The sequence below is a fragment of the Lethenteron reissneri genome, chromosome 24 (genome assembly GCF_015708825.2).
Source record: "Lethenteron reissneri isolate LAM-NWPU_2019-01 chromosome 24, ASM1570882v1, whole genome shotgun sequence".
NCBI classification, from domain to species: Eukaryota; Metazoa; Chordata; class Hyperoartia; order Petromyzontiformes; family Petromyzontidae; genus Lethenteron; species Lethenteron reissneri.
The window spans coordinates 5,945,358-5,966,453 of record NC_083802.1 but is presented as its reverse complement, the minus strand read 5'-3'; the positions used below and the strand labels follow the sequence as shown (position 1 = coordinate 5,966,453).

The window sequence follows — 21,096 nt, the reverse complement described above, 5'->3', positions numbered from 1 at the left end:
CTTTCGTTGTGATTCTGTCGCTGTGGAAACATGCGGAAGACAACGAGAGCAACGCCTGGCAAGCATCCGTTTCTCTCAATTTTTTTATGCTTTTCCTCTGAATATATTGCACGTCCTATTTCTACATTCGTTAAGTCGACACGCCAAAAAAATAATTTTAAATGTATTTCGTGAATAATATAGTTTACTTATTGCTGAAAAAATAGTCACTATATATTTTAAATAATGTACTTTTAATTGATCGGTCACCTTTTTGTTCTATTACTACTCCTTCTATGTCCGCCCACAGATATTTCAATTACCTCTTTATTTCACGTCCACCTTACCTTAGACGGTGCACCATAGAAGTTACTCACAGACATGATATTGCGAGAATTGGTCGTGAACTGACAACTTTGTGAACGATTGCTCGGTTGGCCAGAGTCAAGCTTGTTTTGTGCCATGCGATCAACGTTCCTCAATTAAAATGGACATTTGCAATTGTATATTTTTATTTATTTATATGTATAAGTGGCAACCCTTTGTGTTCTGCTGTCATTTGAAAATGAACCTTGCACCCACAAGCTGCTGCTATGTTTTTTTAACGCTAAGGGCAGTCTTGTAAACAACGTGTGGCATAAATGAGCAACCTTAAAAACAATTGCTTCATAAGCAGTCCTTAACAAAAAACAGTGTCATGATATTCATACCCACACACTGTTGAAACGCATGTTGTAACTAGGCGCATTTCATGAACAGAACATCGCACATTTAATTTTTTTATATAAATATTATTTGCATCTCCTATACGGAGATGAGATGCAAAATATGCTACCAGTCTGTCAAGTACCATTTACATCTCTGAGATCAATGCAAGGTGGATCTCTCTGTGGGGAAAGCTGAATTTGTAGTCACATCGTTGTGGTAAAGTGCCACGCACATTGGAGTTGTTCATCGGAGGAAGACAGTTGTTATTGATAATTCCACAGCAACAAATTGCGAAATTACACATTTCAGCAGCTTTCATGTGAACATCTACTTAATTGGGCAGCACGAGGGTGTTTATGTTATTATTGCAATTTTTGGTTGAAAATCACATTATGCGTACCGTATATATGTTTCAATTACCCTTGATGGTTAAACACTCCAATTGCCTTTCCACTATCCAAACAAATTTAATGCATATTTGAATAATCATAACTTGTTCGTTTGCATGTAGATATTGAAAAAAAATCATAATTCCAAAATGCTAAATAAATAAAAAGTCTTTCAGAGCACAGTATTAAAACATTCGAGCAAAACTACAGTAATTATACAAAGGCACAAGCGGACATACATGTTTAGCGCTGTGTACAGGGCCACTTGAGTTCAATTCACGGCCACAACCAACATCCTCGGCGCTGACCAGGACGGTGAACTGTGGTCACACAGCTCCCGTGACTGCCACAGCATGGAGAGAGGCCCTCATCCATCAGTGGACTGACGAAGGGCCGTAAATGATTCATAAATCAATTGCTATGTATGTGGGACTTCTTTCGCGCCGTACGTAGCCAGCCGTGCAAAAATCGGAGGGATTATTGCATCGACGAGTAGATTTAGTCTGAGTGTGGATAGCTGCCTATCTGTGAATTCTCGTGAAAATATTCAGAACATGACACAGCCGGATGATGCGACTACACTGCACGGGGAGAAGTACACCACGAGAATAGGTGCAAGCGGCTTTCTGTATGCATACAAAATTAAATAGTCAAAGTCAGAGAAGAAAGCGAAGGGTTTTGAGCCAGGACATATATAAATACAAATTTTTGGTCGTCATTATCACGTCTTTAAAACGTATAATTTACGTATAAAACTACGTTTTATTTGCAGTATAATTTTTCCACTTGATTCACTCAATACGGACCTTTATGACAGGTTTTAATTTGATATGACATTTAACATTGTACATGGAATAGTGGTAAAACTAATTCTGCATTGCAAGATTTAAAGCATTTTAAACACGGATTCCTTAATAACAAGACCAGTATCATTTTTGTTGCTGCAACACACGCACACGTATCGTTTGGAAATGCAATCTGCAGCACAGGCGCTTGACCACCTCTGAATCATCCCAGTACGTGTGTATTTATAATACCCTACTGAGACATACATCATGCGCACATACGTTTAAAGGAAGCACACACACACAGCGAGGGGCTACAAAAAAACCACGGGTTCCGTCAAAGTGGCCACGCGCGTGGGTTGGGGAGGGGAACCATTCGAGCAGTCGGAGATTTCATTTTAAAAATAAAAACAAAAGGAGAAAAGCATTGGCGGAGTTTGCGGGAGGGGGCACGGGGGGAGGCGGGGGGGGCACGAGGGGCGGGGGAGGCGGGGGAGGAGGGGGCACGGGGGGGGCACGGGGAGGGCGGGGCACGGGGGGGAGGGGGGGCACAGGGGGGCGGGGGAGGCGGGGGGGGCACGGGGGGGGGCGGGCACGGGGGGGGGGGCACGAGGGGCGGGGGAGGCGGGGGGGAGGAGGGCACGGGGGGTGGGGGGACACGGGGGGGGGCACGGGGAGGGCGGGGAACGGGGGGAAGGCGGGAGGGCACGGGGGGGGGGCACGGGGGGGGGCACGGGGGGAGGCGGGGGGGGGCACGGGGGGGGCAATGCTTCTCGCAAACTGGACGCCTCCACAGTTCTGCTGCTGTGTTTGTCTCACCTGATGACGGTTGTTTGTGTTGCGATCGAAACGTCGTGATCTATTAGTTTTCTATCTCGGTGACTTTACCGAAAGAAATCGAAATTTACCGAAAGAACCAAAGAGTATGGACGCCTTTATTAAATTTAGTTTCAGTCAGATTTTAAAAATGTGTTTCATTATCCGCACCTACGAATATTAACGTGAGGGACAACGCGAACCTCTGCCTGCAACCCCCCCCCCCCGCCCCACAAATATAGAAGTCAAACTATGGAGGAAACTGCTATAGAATATACATTTCCCCTTGAGAGTAATTTCTCGAGGAAATTCTGCACGTATTTGCTACCCCCCCCCCCCTTTGCAACCGGGTTAAGCTGCAGATGTGTTGACTGCACAATAGCAAAGAGTCGCCAAGGTAGTTTAAATAGACGGAGGTTTTCTCAAACTCCAGTTCGCATTTGACTCACTAACCCAGTTGGTTTCTTTGATTTTCTGATCCAGACACGGGATGCTAATCGCTTGAAGAGTGGGATAATAGAAATCGTGAAGGCTCGTGAATATAAAGATAATATCTGTAACTCTCTCTTGTGGGTTTTTTCTTCGGGTTGCACGGAGTGTTGTTCGGCACGATGTCCGACGTTTCCATCCACGCCCTGGAAGCTTCTAGGAACTGAAGCGAGCAGCTCTCTTCCCATGAAACGTCGCACATCGTGCCGAACAACACACCACGCCAAAAAACAAGTGCAGTTTTGTCAGTCAAATCACAGAGGGATGAACTGTTGCGTATTTTGTTGGTAAACAACATCTCAACATGCCTTCCTGTCATCCCTTCTGGGCTTTTTCCCATTTTTTGAAATATGCCTGAAGCAACCTTTGTTCCAAATTAACCTTTTATGATCACACCAACTTAGCAAAAAAATTACTGCAATATATTTAACAAAAACATAGTCATCTGGCACTCGTGCACAAGTAACACAAACTCAACACGATCATCATTAACATCGCTCTGATGAGGAAAACATGTATGTAACAGGTGCAGGTGTCGGGCAATGGCTCTTCTTCGTTGCAGAGATATCTCTTGAATACGCTGAGTTCGTTTTATTTCCTGGTAAAATAAAAACAACTTGAGTAAAAAGTGCTTGCCACAAATGAACCACATATACCTTGCTGATCTCTTGAAGGAGCATCAACCATCACGCAAACACCGGTCATCCCCGCAGCGATGTTTGGTTAGCAATCGAACAAATACGGTCACCCAATCGCGTGCTTTCTGATGCGCTTCTCTATCCCTCTGGAACGCTCTTCCTGTTGATATTAGGAGGCCACTGGAACTTTGCAAATTTAAATCTAGATAGAAAACTAATTTCCTTAGAACTGCTTGACTTGCAAGATACAGTAAATTTGGCTGTGACGGTCCCACCTGAAGACGGAGACTTGTGTTGCCTCCGAAACGTCGTGATTTAATTGAGTTATTTTCATTTATTATTTATTTATTATTATTATCTATATTTTTACCTACGTGACTTTACCAAAAAAAACCTAAGAGTATGAATCCTTGCAGTAGTCACGAAAGCTTCAAATCTATAACTGCTTTTGTGTTTCGTTTGTTGTCGTTCCCCCGCACCTACGATAAGCACGATTGGCAACGTCTGGTGCGACATAAGTTCAACACGCATACATTTGAACAAGAAGAGCAAAATGGCTAAGAGTAGATTTATTTCACGCATGGGGTGGAAGGGTGAGCGAGGGGCAGAGTGGAGGGAAGGAGATGTTAGAGCAGGGGTCGGCAACCTACGGCTCCGGAGCCGCATGCGGCTCTTTACGGGCTGCTTCTTGACGATGAGTACGTATGTACTCAGATGCATTGCGGCTCTTGAAATACTGAATTTTGTACCGAAATGGCAAGAAATGGCTCTTCTTGTTATTTTGGTTGCCGACCCCTGTGTTAGAGGAATGGTTACTCTTCTGTGTGTGGCAGAGGTGCTGCAGTGTTCACTGAGTGCATGGATGGGTGATGTGGGAGAAGGCATTCAAGGTGGCTCTAGTAGTCAGAAGTGTGGGTGGGAGTCATTTTCATGTTCGCCTTGTGTATACGAGTCAGAGTGTGGGTGGGGGAGGTGCTCAAAAGAGTGTGAGATGAAAGGGTCCCAAGTGCCTTTGAATGTTAATATTTCATCTTTGATGGTGGAGCGTAGATGTTCAAGAGAGAGGTAAAGTTATACACATGCCTGAATCACGTGTGGACACTTCGTTTCCTATGTCCTTTCCAATCATGAAGAATCATGAGCCTGGCTTTGGTGCGATAGATCTGGAGCAGAATGCGTTGGTGTTTCGTGATGCCAATATTAGATGTGTGGTCTCGGAGCCAGGCTGGAGGTGTTGTGGTGACTGTGGTTGTGCGGGCCTGGTTTAAGAATTGAATGGCAGCATTATAAAGGGTCTGATTCTTACGACATTAACATTATGCGTGTTTTCTAGGTCAATCGTGTGTCTGTAGCAACATTGGTTGACTTGAGGATGTTTTCCCAGTGTGTCTGTGTGCTTTAGAAAAATAGAAATTGAGGTGAGCATTTATGATACAGGGGTAATTCCAGTTAAAGAGGCTAGCCTATTTCAGATCCGGCATCTTTGGAGATTGGTCTGGAAATAGGTTTTCTCCAAGAGAGGTTGTTTGTGGTTTCGTTGGTAGTTTGTGATTGCTAAGGAGTAAAAAGTGACCTAGAATTATTGTTGTGGGATCCAGTTATCCATGTGAAGGTTAAGTGTTGAACATTGCATTTGGCGGGGGGAGAATATCACACTTGTAATTTCTAGGTAACTGTGGAAGCAGTGTCTCGGTATATTGTAAGTGCTTCTGCTTTCCTTGGAATGGTGGTGAAATAATCGAGGTAGTAGAATCATCGAGTCACAAGAGTGCCGTCCGACTCCACAACCATCAATCTTTATTGAGGAGTGTGGCCATATTAAAAAGGGGCTGGCTGGGTTTAGGGATGGTGCCATGTTTCTCAGCTTTTGCATGTGATGCCAAAAAGATTGCAAAAATGTAACTGTGGGAGTGTGTTTTGAGTCTGAGGAACATTTAGGGCATATCAATCTCTTGATATATTGTTTACAGGACCTATCAATTACAGATTGATTGTTGAGCACTTTGTGATGACTTCATCCAGGTGTGGGTTTCATGTAAATTATTTTCGCTGTTGCTCTTGTTGGTTTTCACATTCCCACTCTGCAATGTCCCGTGACTGCCGCCACTGACAACGGTCTTGGGATGTGGTGGTCCACAATACTATATTCAATCACCAGTTATAAATCGTTGAGGTATCTATACATGGATGACTGTAAACTAAACTGTTTTATATTGCCACGTAAAGCTCACTGAGCTATTAGCTATGGCCACACGTGATAACTCATCTAAGTGGCTTATCATCAGATGTGGACATTTATAGTCGCAGCCAAATAATCTAAACGTGGAGGACAAAAACCGGAGGACCCAGAGAAAAACCCATGCGACCACCAGTCGAGGAAGATACCATCTCACTAAGCGTCAACCCAGTAGTTTGAACCATACCCCACTGGACGAGAGATGTGCAATGCAATACAACCACACCCTGGCCAGGCAGAGCGGTGGTCAGGGTGTGCGTCTCGCAATGGAAAAGGTTGTGAGTTGAAATCTTGGTTGGGGCTTGACAACACTACAACTCCTCTGGAGTTGACGACATGAATAAGACTTTGTGGGTATTACATTGTCGTGAACGCAGTGGCACTCAATGCACACACTGTCATCTTGTGGATAGACCCGTATCGACGATAAGTAAGTGTAATTTCCATCACTGGCTCGGAGCTGTGAATACATTTGAGGACCTCCTTCCACTTATTTTTTGCTTGGGCAGACAACCGATGGCTATGACGACGACGTTTGGAAATAGCGGCATCTCTCTCATCTGCTGAATTCGGGTCACGCAACACTTGCAATTCACACCTCATAATATTGAAATTGAGAGTCACATCCCATTTCGATTTAAAGCTTTCGTGACTGCAGGGATTCATCTTCTTGGTTCTTTCGGTAAAGTCACGTAGAAGGGAAGTAATAAAATAATACAAATAAAACATAATAAAATAATATAATAATATATTATATTTTATTACTTCCCTTCTACGTGACTTTACTTTATTTATTATTTTATTACTTCCCTTCTACGTGACTTTACCGAAAGAACCAAGAAGATCACATCCCATTGTTGACAACAAAGTTGTTCCACGGGGATGGAGGCTGAGAGACGGGGGCAGCGTCAGAGTGAGGAGGCTGTGGTCAACACCGGGGTACTGCTGACGGTTGCACCTGGCTGTTAGGAAAACTCTCTCCTCTCTCTCGAAGAAATAAGGTGTTACCCCCGCCCCCCCCCCACCACATACGACCCACCCCCTCTGCAGTGCTTTTACATAATCAGAATCTGTATTTATACTGGAGAAATCTGATGAGCTATAATAGCCTTTTGGGGGGGGGGAGGGGCGCCACGGTGGCGACATGTTACCTTCCTCGCCTGGGATACAGGAGGTCGTGGGTTTGATCCCGACCCTGGCGCCTGCTGTCTATTTGGAGTCTGCGTGTTCTCCCCGTGGTCGCGTGGGTTTTTTTTCCGGGTTCTCCGGTTTTTCCCACCACATCTAGAAGCATGCGTTTAGATTATTTGGCTGCGATACATTTCCAGATGATAGATAAGCCACTTTGTTCAACTATCATTTGAGGCCAGGTCTCTTCTGAAAAATAACCATATAACGCTTTAGCTGGTAAGATTAGAATAGTTAGTCAGTAAGTTGTCGTTTTCAGAGATATCCAGTAGAGGCGGGTCAGAAAGTCACAAGGAGTATGAGTTCACACCGTGAATTTTCTTCACGTTAGAGTGTCACGAAAGAAATATTCATAACGTTCAGGTATGCACTTGTGGTGTTACGATGTGAATAAAGCCAGAAGTCAAACGATCATTGGACAATAACAACCCTTTTCAAAGTGAGAATGTGACCATGCTCACGTGAGCGGTGCTCCTCTTCATTGGCAGTCCTGAGCCACGAGTGGAAAATCCACATTTCTATGGCGAGGGCTCGTGCAGTTGGTCGGCAACCAAAATAACGAGAAGAGCCATTTTTTTTTAATTCGGTAAAAAAAACAACCTCGATATTTCAAGAGCCGCAATGTCCGTGAATGCGAGAGGGTCGTCACGAAGCGGTCCTTATAGAGCAGAGGTCGCAAACGGGTTTTGATTTCTTACCCGTACCCGGCCGCACCAGGGTCGCAAACGGGTACCCGTACCCGTACCTTACCCGATATCCGGCTACCCGTACCCGGCCGGGTATCGTGTAGGGTACGGGGACGGGTATCCGATTGCGACCTCTGGGATGAAACCATGTTGCAGGCGCGGGTGGGTTGATTCTAGGAACTTGAATTGTGAGAAGAGACAAGACGTTGGGAAATGAGTGACAAATGGTGACTCACCAGTGACTCACGGCCTACCCGTACCCGTACCCGGCCGCACCAGGGTCGCAAACGGCTACCCGTACCCGGCCGGTTACGGGTAGCCGGGTATCGGATAGGGTACGGGTATCCGGTTGCGACCTCTGTTATAGAGCCACATGCCGGACCCCTGAGCATGTGCCTCGATTGGAATACCATTGTTTACTTCCCACAACATCGTCGTTATTTTAACACACGTGGATGGATGGACGGATGATTGGTTGAGTCGACACCTAATTTGGAATAAAATTCACAACTTTCTGGTAATAAGCGGCCTGCTCTGCAGAGGTGCCTCTGAGTCAATACTGAAGATGTCACATTACTCTGATGAGAACCTATATATGACATTGAATGGTGGGTTTTTACAAAGTGGTGTTTAGGCCAGATCAAGTCGAAGAGACTTAAACTAATGAACATTTGTGGCTGTCGGCAAGGATTACAAGCCCACGTTCCTATGACAGGAACCGGTCTATCCATCGGGTAAGAGTTTCAAAATGAACCTGACATTAGATTGCTCTTACATTTTAAGTACTCTACCCCCTTCTCAAAACTGCACGACAAGTCAGCCACGATCACAATGCATACCTGGTGTAAATATACAATCTCTACACTGTATGCATCTTGTGCCCAAGCTTGTATCCTGTTATCTGCGTGCACAATACATTCCAAGTTTATCTTGTAATAGCGATAGACATTCATCTAGACGACGTGTTCTTTACCCACAAAGCTGACTCGTACCTCCCTATACCCACGCGCATCTACGCTTGCGTCCGTAATGTGATCAACATATTAAAGTGTTACGCAATGCATGCCATTTCAGAGGGTCCCACGCCAGAGCACGTGACCACAACGATGAAGATCTCCCATATGGCCATACGGACTGTCGGGGCAAATGCTGTTAGTGAGCACCTATTACGTTTGGCACTGCACATGACGGGGGGTGGTGGGTTGGCCAGCACCACACCCGGATGCATTTGTCTGCCCAGTACTTATATTTAAACACCGCACCAGGTACTCATTTAATGCCGAGTCAACCTACTCAACACACACACATGCCTTGCGAAAGCTCTCAGCTTGCGGGCGCTCTATTTATACTCGTATACAAATACTACAGATGACTACACCAGACCACACCCATCCCGTCTCCACTGCTTACCCGCATTGGTCGGCTCTCTCTATAATCAATCCATCGGGTTACACATTCGTATAATCTCCTTTCGTAAGCTCCCTCATTGCACCTTCGTGTCTGCCCCCCCTCCATCCTCTCTCTCTCTCCCCTCCCTCATCCCCTCTCTCCCTCTCCCTCCCACCACCTCCACCAGCCCCGGCTCTTAGCACTCCTCGCTTTTGCCGCTATTCAGTCTGCCCGGACTCCCGTGGGATTCGCAGCTCAGCGCAGTGTCACAGCTGACAACCGCCGGGGACTCCACCTGTACCCAGCAGCAGCAGGAGCAGGAGCAGCAGCGGCACACACCTGGGCAGACTCCGGCTGCGGGGACGCTGATGCGTAAAGCCGGGTAAATACCTGACAACTACGTGTGGGGCACGGTAGGGTAGTCCAGACGTTCTTTCTTGGGGGGGGGGGGGAGGAGGGGGGTGGTTTTCTGCGGTGCTGATTTTGGCTGACACGGGGCCCACAGAAGCCACGGCATCGCGTTGCGTAATAATCGCCTGCACCGTGAACGCGATGCTGAAATTGAAAATTAATTGGTAATAAAATGTGCCTTCATAAAGGGAAAGTTACCGTCGAATGTGTACGAGCGCTGGGTGATAGGTGCTGCGAACTATTCGTATTCCTTGCGCGGATAGAGATGCACCGTGGCTGAGTGACTCGTCGATCAGAGTGTTCGTCTTACTGCGCGCGATGGTGATATGTCCAGGAGCGAAGTAGTCAGTGGCGAGGTCTGCTCGCCGCGACAGTGCAGGTGATAGTGGGTCACGATGTGCTTCATAGTTTGCATGCTTGGCCACGGTCGCACTGATGATGTGCTATTTTGTAGACGCGGTAGAGAGCTTACATTTGACATCAATACTGTCGGGCTTACAATTACATGGAGACAAATACGGTGGGGGGGGGGGGTAACGAGCTGTTCGATTGAGGGATCTGAAAACATGACAGCCCGTGGATGTTGATTGATTTCACTTATCGGACCGGGTCAGGCGACAGTCATGATTGAGTTAGTCTCGCGCTAAACGCTTTTAGATATAAAAAAACATCGATGTTCATCGTCATCATCAGTGAACCGAGTACATTTTCTCCGTGAAGCTGAAGCCAATCGAGAGTGTGCCGCGCTCGTAACCGCGAGTGTGCTGCTGTGGTTTGGGCGGACACAACGCTGTGCAAGTATTGGTTCTATCTTTATATTATTGAGCATACTTCACCACCGGGATTTGAACTTAAAACCCTTCAAACCGTGAGTCCGAACGCTCCATCCACAGCGCTACACAGCTTCGTGTGCGAATCGCGAGTGGGGAGCGGTGGTGTAGCGGTTAGCGCGCTGCGCTATGAACCCGGCGATCCGGGTTCAAATCCCGCTCACGGCCAACACCTGTGACGATTATCTGAACCGGTCCTGGGCCTCCACTAGGTCGACTCAGCCTCAAATTAGTACCCGGTGCGATGTGTAAACATCGCCACTGGGGAGACAAAGGCGGTCGGGCGTGGTGCTGGCCACCCACCCCCTCCGTGTGCCGTTCCGGCCTTCATAGGTGCTCGCTAACAGCACTTGCCCCTATAGTCTGTAAGGCTATACGGGGGATCTTTGTCTTTATCTTTGCGAATCGCTGCTATCCGTTGTGAAGTTACCGTCGCCTCTCATCGTCACTTATCACAGCGTCTGTCTCGTCGCGTGAACCCCCCCGCCCCCCCCCCCCACAGTAGTCAGATAAACGCATTCGAGTCGTTGTTTTGGAGGTTTTAGTTGCAGCAGCATCATCGTCGCTGTGTTAACACTTTCGGTGGCAGCAACTTTTGCTCGATCGAATCGGCGTCGGCGTTAACATTGAGCCAGGCGTTAAGCTACTGCAGCTTAGGGGTTTCTTTTTTTATTGTTGTGCCGTACAGTTTATCTGATGTGTATTCGGCTTATTGCCGCCTGCTGTTCATCACCATGATGTCCGACGTTTCGCTGCGCGTGCCGTAGAGGGTGCCAGCATGCTGAGCGAATCGTCGGAGATGGGAAGAGCAGGGCGCGGAACAACCCTTAATCGCGTCAATATAAATGTGTCGTTAAAGCCCGCCACCACCCGACACATCCAATTAGTAAGGTTTGTCTGTGAATAAGCCAACCAAGACTAGATATCCATTGTAATTGATATGAGTACATTAATCCCCCCGCCTGGTCTTCCCACGTGATTGGCTCACAAATGACGACATCACAGTCACCCCTCTCTGGCTGCCGCCTGATGAGGTTGGTTTTCATTACCGGCGAAAACGTCGTACTACTCTAATTGCAAACGCTGTTGGTTTACTCTCCAACGCACCGGTGTGCTGAACTAGTAACGAATTGACACGTTTTGTTTACGCGACAAACCTTACTAATTGGCTGTGTCGGGTGGCGGCGGGTTTAACGACACATTGTACGCGATCTGACCCAAAGAAAACCCCTCCATTATGGAAAACATCGGTCGTGAAAGAACACGCGATACACACATCAGTGTTCTGCACTCATCTTCTTCGGGGCGCCACTTTAGACCGATAAGACATCGGCGTGAAGGCCGCCACGCATTTGAAACCATTGTCGGCTTTGACAGCACGACAATGGGCGGTGTTGTCACGTGGTCGCGTATTGTCGGGGGCCGCGCGTCAGGGGCCGCACTAAAGGTCACCTGGGGCCGTCAGTGACCCCGGCTGGCCCTGCAATGGAGAACCCTGAGCTACGCGTTGCAGTGTCACCTCGTAGGTCCCCGACACACGCGGTGTGTTTCCCAGTCCGCTGCGCGCGGTCTCGTCTCTTGAGTTCGCGTTCCCCTTCTCTCAAGCGAGCAAATAGGACCGCTGCGTTTAGATTACACGAACTGTTTGGTTATTCTGCTGCGTTGGGAGTGCAAATAGCGAAACAACTCAAGATATTCGTCGGCAATACTGTGGCCTTAAAGACAAAGAAGGATATAATAATAAGCGACGTTTCGGGCAATGGCCCTTTTTCACAACACATAGAGAGGCCGGGCGGTGGTGGCTATGCACGCCGGTAATGCAGCGAGAGTTGTCGGATCGCACAAATATTGTGATCTCCCCATGCGTGTCGAGGTGCCTTCATATCCTGCCTTGCTATGAGTGTGTTTTCTTCACGTCCTCCGGTTTCCCCCCACATGTAAACACTAATTCATTGCCCAATAACAATGTAGAGAGGACCGCAGAGCTTGGGCAATTGTTGGTGCCGGCTGCCGCTGTCTCCCTGCTTCTCTGTGCTTTCTTCGTGTCTCCACGTGTTCCCCATCATTGTCAACGCGTGCCCGGAATCATTTCCAGGTGGTCTCCAGAGCCCGGAGTCACATTTCTTGTGGTTCTGTTGCAAATTCTCTGAAGTGTTACACAAAAAATGTAAGCACCCTGGATAATGTCATTGTAAAAAAAGCACATTTTATAAATACTATGTTTAAAACCTCCTGGCGTATGAACACACACACACACACACGTTTGTATAAACACTACTCTCCGTCACTTCACGTGAAAATAATGCACGATGCACACATCTGCAGAGGATATTGGCAGTTTGTCGTTCTCAGGATAACCCGAGATAGTCCGCACGAGATAATCACAAGTATCCCTGTGTCGTCGCGATGTGCACTCTACAACCAGCACCGCTAGCGGGGGTAACAAAATAAGCAGTTATTATTTTATTATTTCCATTCTACGTGACTTTACCAAAGGAACCGAGAAGAATAAAAATAATCAGTCTCTCCGCAAAACTAAATACAAGTTACACAACCCATCAGCTGCACGGGCTAGTTTCTGCAGCATTGATTTCAATACGAGAGAATCTCTGTACCCGAAAAATCTTGACTTAAGGCTTTCGTGACAGCAGGAATTCATATTCTTTGGGTTTTTCGGTAAAGTCATGTAGATCGGTTCAAAGAAAATAACTAAAAACTACGACGTTTCACGGCAATCAGTCACCGACTGCAAAAAAACTTGGCAGGAAAAGTTTCATGAGAACCTGTGAGGCTTTCCTGGGTGACAAAATAAAGGTGACAACAATGATGAGATCATCACAATCGTCGCTTTATGGTTATTTAGACGGAAACAAACATCTGGCAGATCGCTCGGAAGCCAATCCAAACGGATGTGACGGCTCAAACCCCGCACCCTGCTACCTGCAGCATGGGTACAATACAGCGATGTACATAATCGTGGTGATTTACTATTAAACCTCGCCGTCTGCTGTAAAGTCAAAGTTAAAGACCCTGTAGCATACTTCACGAGAGTAGACCATCGCGTGCCGGCATTACAGCCCAAATTGCCAACCGTCCCACAACTAAACAGTATTGGTCTACAATGTGTGCGGAGTTTTGAGTGCCTGTTATCCCCTCAAATGCGTGGGGCTTCTCCCGCAAATCCGGTTTCCTATCACACGAAAGCGGCCGACCACTCACAACGTAGAATTAACCAAAGGTCTTCAACGTAGGACCCTCCAGTGAGACTTTTGCAGAGAGATTTAAAGGTCATTCTTGATTAGTAGCCGGAGTGTAGCGTACGCGTAAGCTTGGGTCTCTGGGGGTCTCCTTCTTGGCACGCGGTGGGCGCTGTAACGGGTGGCAGGAGTAAAGGACACTCACGTGAGATCGCTTTGATCTTCCCAGAACTGCTGGCGGAGATCGCTCTTACCGCTGACGATGCTGCGCGGGCCAAGGCGTCTCTGGAGGAACAACAGCAACATCAACATCAGCAGAAGCAGCAGCAAGAGTCAGACGACAGCCATCACCTGCGCAGCCTCGCTCCTCCTCCTCCAACATTAGCGGGGGACGCCGCACGATGACGCATCAGCACCCGCAGGACTCGGAGACGTCGGGCAGAGACCCCTGGCAGAGCCGCTCCGTCGCCATGCACCCTCGCAAGAGAAAGAAACGGTTCCGCTGTGACCGCATCCTCTTCCTGGCCGCCGTGACCACCTGCGCCTGTCTGCTGCTCTCTTCGCCGGACGGCACGCCGAGGAGGGACGACGAGCAGGCGCCGGACGCGGCCATCGTCCGGACGCCGTCCGCATCCTTCAGAACGAGGAGGGCTCTGCAAGAGGAGGGGGTCGCCAACAACGAGACGGACGAGGGGCCGGCGGTGGAGGATCATGCCCGCGGGCAACGCGAGCGCGAACCTGAGCGGGCGAGCCGAGAGGCGAGCGGCGGACAACGCGTCGGGCGTCGCCCACGACTCGCAGGGGGACTACCCGCAGGACCTCTTCTCGCTGGAGGAGCGGCGCCACGGTGCCGTGGCGTTGCACATCATGGGCATGATGTACATGTTCATCTCGCTGGCCATCGTGTGCGACGAGTTCTTCGTGCCGGCGCTCACGGTCATCACGGAGAAGTTGCGCATCTCCGAAGACGTGGCGGGGGCGACGTTCATGGCCGCGGGTGGTTCAGCGCCCGAGCTCTTCACGTCGCTCATCGGGGTCTTCATCTCGCACAGCAACGTGGGCATCGGCACCATCGTGGGCTCGGCCGTCTTCAACATCCTGTTCGTCATCGGCATGTGCGCCGTCTTCTCCAAGGAGATCCTCCGCCTCACGTGGTGGCCACTCTTCCGGGACGTGAGTTTCTACATCATCGACCTCATCATGCTCATCATCTTCTTCCTGGACAACCAGATCATGTGGTGGGAGAGCGTCACGCTGCTGTGCTGCTACATCAGCTACGTGGTCTTCATGAAGTTCAACGCGAACGTGGAGGGCTGGGTGAAGAACAACATCGTGCGCAGACGGGTCGTCAGGGTCACGGCGGCCGAGGATGACAAGGTGAGAGAGCGATCGGCAGCAGAGCTTCTCCTCGGTCTGTCCCATGCGAGTTGCGCAACACGAGGCTCGGGCGGTCCGCGTCCGAGGGGTGCCGATTCTCGCCAATGCAAACACGGCGAGCAAGCGGCGAGCTCACTCGGCAACCGCACTAGATGGAGCCAGTTGATGGTGCGTTTAAGTTACCATCGACGATGCACAACAATAAAAAACAAGTAGACTGTCACTGTTTGGCTCAATGGACACAGGCCTCTGCCCTACGCTGTGTTTAGTCCATACGATTAGTACCCTGTGAATTTGATTACACCGATTAGCATACCATTTTGTACAGATTCATATGAATTCGCCTAGGATTTAAACAGCCGGAGAAGCGAGCACTCGTGAAGTTTGTTATAAGGTTGACAGGGCTGAAACGGTGTAAGCGGCTTCATGCCGCTAAGTCCGCTCGCGTGTGTACTCTCAGCACCATGGACAGTTACCCAGCCGGCATTAGGCACTGCTCGTGCACGGGATGCAAGGGCAAACGCATTACAGTAAAACCTTGGATTGCGAGTAACTTGGTCTGCGAGTGTTTTGCAAGACGAGCAATAATTTGAAATAAATATGAATTTGATTAACGAGCGAGGTCTTGCAATACGAATAGTACGTATATACGCTTTGTCTGCAGAGCGTCACGTGATCACAACTGATATACGAGTGCTTTGGATTACAAACACGTTTCCGGAACGAATTATGCTCGCAATCCAAGGTTTTACTGTACTCAAATTCCCGACACGGATCATCATTAACTTTAGAAAGACCCTTTAACTGACCACAACCAAGGATTCGCATTATACTACTACGGCATACGTGGCAGTCAAAAAAGAAACCTACTTAATTGTGTAATACATTGCTGTACAAGGCGCATTCTTACGCTCCTGACTAGCGGTTGTTAGAATTATTAATTGCGTATTAATATGTAATAGTTACACTCAAAACTCAAGTCAGACAATTCGTTCAGATTCTGCTGCCAGTAAACTGTGTCCAATGATATTCTTAGGTTTTCGGTAAAGTCACGTAGGTAAATAATTAAAATTAAAATTAATAAAAGTAAAATAAATAAAGATCACGACGTTTCGGAGGCAACACAAGCTTCCGTCTTCAGGTGGAACCGGTTCCACCTGAAGACGGAAGCTGAAGATGGAATCTTGTGTTGCCTCCGAAACGTCGTGATTTTTATTTTATTTTTATTAATTTTAATTTTAATTTTTTACCTACGCGACTTTACCGAAAACCTAAGAATATGAATCCTTGCAGTCACGAAAGCTTCAAATCTAAAATGTATCTGATGAATGTTTGTGTGGATCGGGGGTCTGTTCTGGTTAAACGTGAACACGCACGTGGCTTTTTTTTTCCTGGTGCTCCAGTTTCCCTCGCGCATGCAAATCGACTTGCAGTTGTTCAATTATGAAACTCGGCTGTTAAAAATCAAGCGAGTATATCAATCAGTTGGTAAGCTCAGTGAACTCAGGTTCGCCGTCTTTCATGCAGCTTGGATGGAATTGCACCGGACAGAGACAGACAGTGGCGAGCTTACAAACAACGACTATTACCTGCATAGAGTTTTTCAAACTCAAGCAGGGAAACCGATAACTATGGGATTGTTAAGCTTTTGTGAACATTATTTTTCATCTGCAAAATGCGTTAAATGTTTGGAAACTAAAGTGAACAAAAAACCGTTGATATTCATAATCAACGTTTTTGGGTTTAGATCGCGTTATTTATAAATGTGTCGTAACCCTCCACCACCCGACACGGCCAATCAGTAAAAAAGTGTCACGTTGAGAAAAGACAAATAGTTTACTGCTTTAGCCCACCGGTGTGTTGAAGCGTGAAACCACAACATTTACACTTTGAGTACCGTTGATAGCTAACAGCTAAAATCAAATGGGTTTTTTTTTTATAGTTGGCAATGAACCGAGGAGTTTGCGATCATGCCTGAACTGTAATTCAGGTTTGCCAAGATCATTCCTGCATTAAGTTCGTTACAAATGAAAACACAATGAACACGTTTTGCAAACATAATCTCTTACTAAGCCTAATGCCCACACATATACTAATGACCTTTGACAAGATTACAGGTTATTTCATGTTACCTGCCCTTAATTCACTCCCTTGGTAATCGTGTCAGTTTAGATTTCTGTATAAATCCTTATTAGGCTCGCTGCACTTTAATCTGCACTCAGAGCAAGAGGGTGCAGTGTTTGGAGAGGGCTTTGAACGTGCCGAATCATGGAAACACGATACTTTAACGATGCAGTTATTAAATAGATGTCTTTGTTCATGAAACATAACGACTGAATATAGATTATGTCCAATGAGCTTGCAGCACGTGGAATACCGATCACACTCGCAATTACTGTCTTGAATTGAGAAGGTCACATGAAGTTTTGGTTTTATTCATGTTTGCTGAAGTCGTTCTATAAATGAAACTACTTGTCCTGTCAGAGCATACCAACACACAGTTCTCCGATGTGTTTCTGGTTGAGTGCGCCTTGTTCAGCACGATGTCCGACGTTTCACTCCACGTGCTGGGAGCTTCTTTAGGAACAGTGCAATCACAAAAGTGTACACAGTCTAACAGAGAAGATGATAACGATCCCCTGTATAACCTTGAACGGACTCATATTCTTGGTTCTTTCGGTAAAGTCACGTAGAAGGGAAACAATAAAATAATATAAATAATGACTTTACCGAAAGAACCAAGAATATGAATACCTGCAGTCACGAAAGCTTAAAATCAAAACTTTAACGGACTGTTGGGGCAAATGCTGTTAGCGAGCACCTATGAAGGCCGGCATGGCACACGAGGGGGTGGGTGGCCACCACCACGCCCGACCGCCTTTGTCTCCCCAGTGGCGATGTTTACACACCACACAAGGTACTCATTTGAGGCTGAGTCGACCGAGGGCAGGCCCAGGACCGGTTCAGATAATCATCACTGGTGTTGGCCCTGAGCGGGAATCGAACTCGGGTCGCCGGGTTCATGGCACAGCGCGCTAAGCGTTACACCGCCGCTCCCCAGTCTAACGCACGCACGCACCGGCTTAAAATAAGAAGTTGGGTTTGGTGAGATGCTTGTAAATGCGGGCACTCATTTACAAGTCGGATGTTAATATTTTCTTGGTGAAGCTTACTGTTTATTATCGGAGTTATAGTGCATGAACGGAGAACACACTGTATTTAAAAAATCTTTACTCAGATGTCATCATCTAAACGATTTATATATTAGTTAAAATTACTTACACTTAAACGTTTTCAACTTATTATTTAAAAATTAGATTGACCACAGCTCATGGTGATGATTGTCTTGATGGTGCAAACAATTTTCAAGTACAATATTACATATCTACCAATGAAATACGTCTTCATAATTCAAGTTATCATTGGGAAATATCACACTTATGCTGAGCATGTACATATTAGCACCGATTATAGACCAATACAAGACGTCAAGCTATGTAGAGCTAATATGCCCACTCTAGCCTTTATTTACTAGATTGCCCTATTTTCTAGTAAAGGCCATGATGACTTACCTACTCGCTCCCCATCTTAGGTGTGGCCAACAGATGGAAATCAGAGAAGAGAGGCAGAACATTGCGTGATGTTGAAAACCTCACACCGTTCTGATGAGTCTAAACAGACCAACGCACAATGATAGACCCAAAGACTTTTATATAATGTATTGAGTTACATGGTCTAAACAAAACTAAACACATTTTTAATGAGTGACCTGGCCACAAATGATAGCTCAACGAAGTCGCTCATCATCTGTGGAGGGAAAAACCGGAGGAAAATCCACGCAATCACGGGGAGAACATGCAAACTTCCAACGCACAGGCGTTAGGGTTGGGATCGAGTCCACGACCTCCTGTATATCAGGCGAGGCATTTAACATCTCGTCACTGTGGCACCCGTGCTCAAAAAGTCAGTGTCTCCCTACTAAAATGAGAATGTGGTGTTCCCTATCTGTGGGTGGCCCTCAGCCAGGAGTGTCAACTCCACACTCCCATTGTTGGATATACTCTTGAATTTTTAACCAGAATTGTAACTCAAAACCTTCCAATTGTAGATTGAGCGTTCCCTCACATTGCTGGTGGCTCGCTATATTTACATGCTCAAGGTCAAAGTGTCTCCATATTCAAAACAGCATTTGGTGGTGTTCATCTCCTTTGGGGGTCCTGAGTCAGTGGCAAAAATGTCCACATTCCTGAGACAAGAGTCAGTATTTATATATTAATATAATTTAATTTACACAAAGGCAAAATAAAGCTGTGCTTTGCAAATAAATGTACAGTAATTTAAGTTATCCGGAGCATTATGGGCATCACCATTACATGTTCACTTTTCTTCCAGAAGAATCTTGATAAATAGAGATCAAAGTACATGTCTCCTGGCTTTGATGTTAGAGAAAATGTGCTTTCATCTTTCATGGCACGTTTCTCATCTTAAACTTGAACAGACATCAGCTCCCTGGAGGGATACACATTTCAAGTAATGATGATGATGATTATAATGAAGTAGTGCAGAGTTTTATTCAAGGTTTCACCAGTAGGGACCTCATTTGGGTCGTGTTTGGATGTGGGTCAAATAATGGGGAGTGGTGGTGTACTTTTAGCGCATCCTGCTGCGAAATCGGCAACCTGAGTTCGATTTATGCTCAATGGCCAACACAAGGGAAGATTATCTTAATGAGTCCTGGGCCTCCCCTTAGTCGACTCAGCCTCAAATGAGTACCTGGTGCATAAACATGAGGGAGACAAAGGCGGCCGGGTGTGGTGCTGGCCACCCACCCCCTCGTGTGCCATGCCGGCCTTCATAGGTGCTCGCTAACAGCACTTGTCCCCAACACACTTGCACGACTGTTCAGACTGTACGGGGAGATCTTTACCTTTGTATCGGAGAAAACCCACAAGCACAAGGGGATAACACTCAAACATCCAGAATGACGGGCCAGGAACCCATTTGCTGTACTCCCATCTCCTGGCCTCCTGTAGAGCCCAGCAGGTTAGAAATCTGATAAAAGCTGTGTGATTCACAACCGCCACTTTAATAAGCATTTGATTCCAGGGATGCGTCACCATGCAGAGTGAAATAATCAGGGACGCCAACCAGCCAGCAAAAAAGATTTCTATTATAAAAGTAGGAGATTATTCGCAACATGCTGAGCAATAAAGGCACGAGTGCTCCTCGTGTTGACTGTCATGGTAGTGTTGGTTGGTTGCTGTGTTGCACGAGTGTTGGTGTGGCTGGCTGTGTCCTAAGGGGGGAAGGCAGAGATGCTCTGTGACGATTGGGTGGAGTAGAGTTGCAACTTGTCGTGGTTTTCCCAGGATCATCTTAATTTTGAAGCAGCTGTCCTGGAAAAATCTGGAAGTTTTTCCGGAACATGAAGAGTACCGCTACGCCACTCACGACAATGCATGCACATGCGGGTTTACCTTTTTCCGGAAAAGTGATATATTCAATCTTGATTTTAAGCTTTCGTGACTGCAGGAATCCATACTAAAGTGCTTTCCCACCTGATGACGGACGCTTGTGTCGCGCCCAAAACGTCGTGATTTAATTAATTTCATACCTACGTGACTTTACCGAAATAACCAAAGAGTGAGATATTCCTCTTCGCATGATAGGTCCCAGTTGTTTGTACCCCAGATGTGGCGACGCGAGGATGGAGTAGTTTTGGTGTTGTGAATTGGAGCAAGCGGAGCCCTAGCCAGGCATGAGCCAGGTGACGTCGATTTAGAGGTGACCTTGTGCTTAATGGGTGACGTTGAGGTGAAAGGGACTTAGTGTTGTGATTGGTGGATAATGTGTTTTGTTTGCGACGGTATTTGACTTCCGAGGTAGCTTATTAGAACGTGTTGCTTGTCGATATCTCAAGGGATGAAGGTTCATGGTTTTTCCCAATTCTTAGAAGATACAGAGCCCCATGCTATAAT

General features: G+C 46.9%; 1 protein-coding gene across 1 annotated transcript in view; it reads left to right on the top strand.

The window, feature by feature from the left end:
* Positions 1 to 8,622: 8,622 nt before the first annotated feature.
* The window catches only part of LOC133346326 (sodium/potassium/calcium exchanger 2-like), an 87,265-nt gene continuing 74,791 nt past the window's right edge, over positions 8,623 to 21,096 (top strand). The window contains 5 exon segments of the mRNA XM_061557822.1: positions 8,623 to 8,648; positions 9,530 to 9,675; positions 13,971 to 14,135; positions 14,138 to 14,430; positions 14,432 to 15,118. Of these exon segments, the coding sequence (XP_061413806.1) occupies positions 8,623 to 8,648; positions 9,530 to 9,675; positions 13,971 to 14,135; positions 14,138 to 14,430; positions 14,432 to 15,118 (1,317 nt within the window).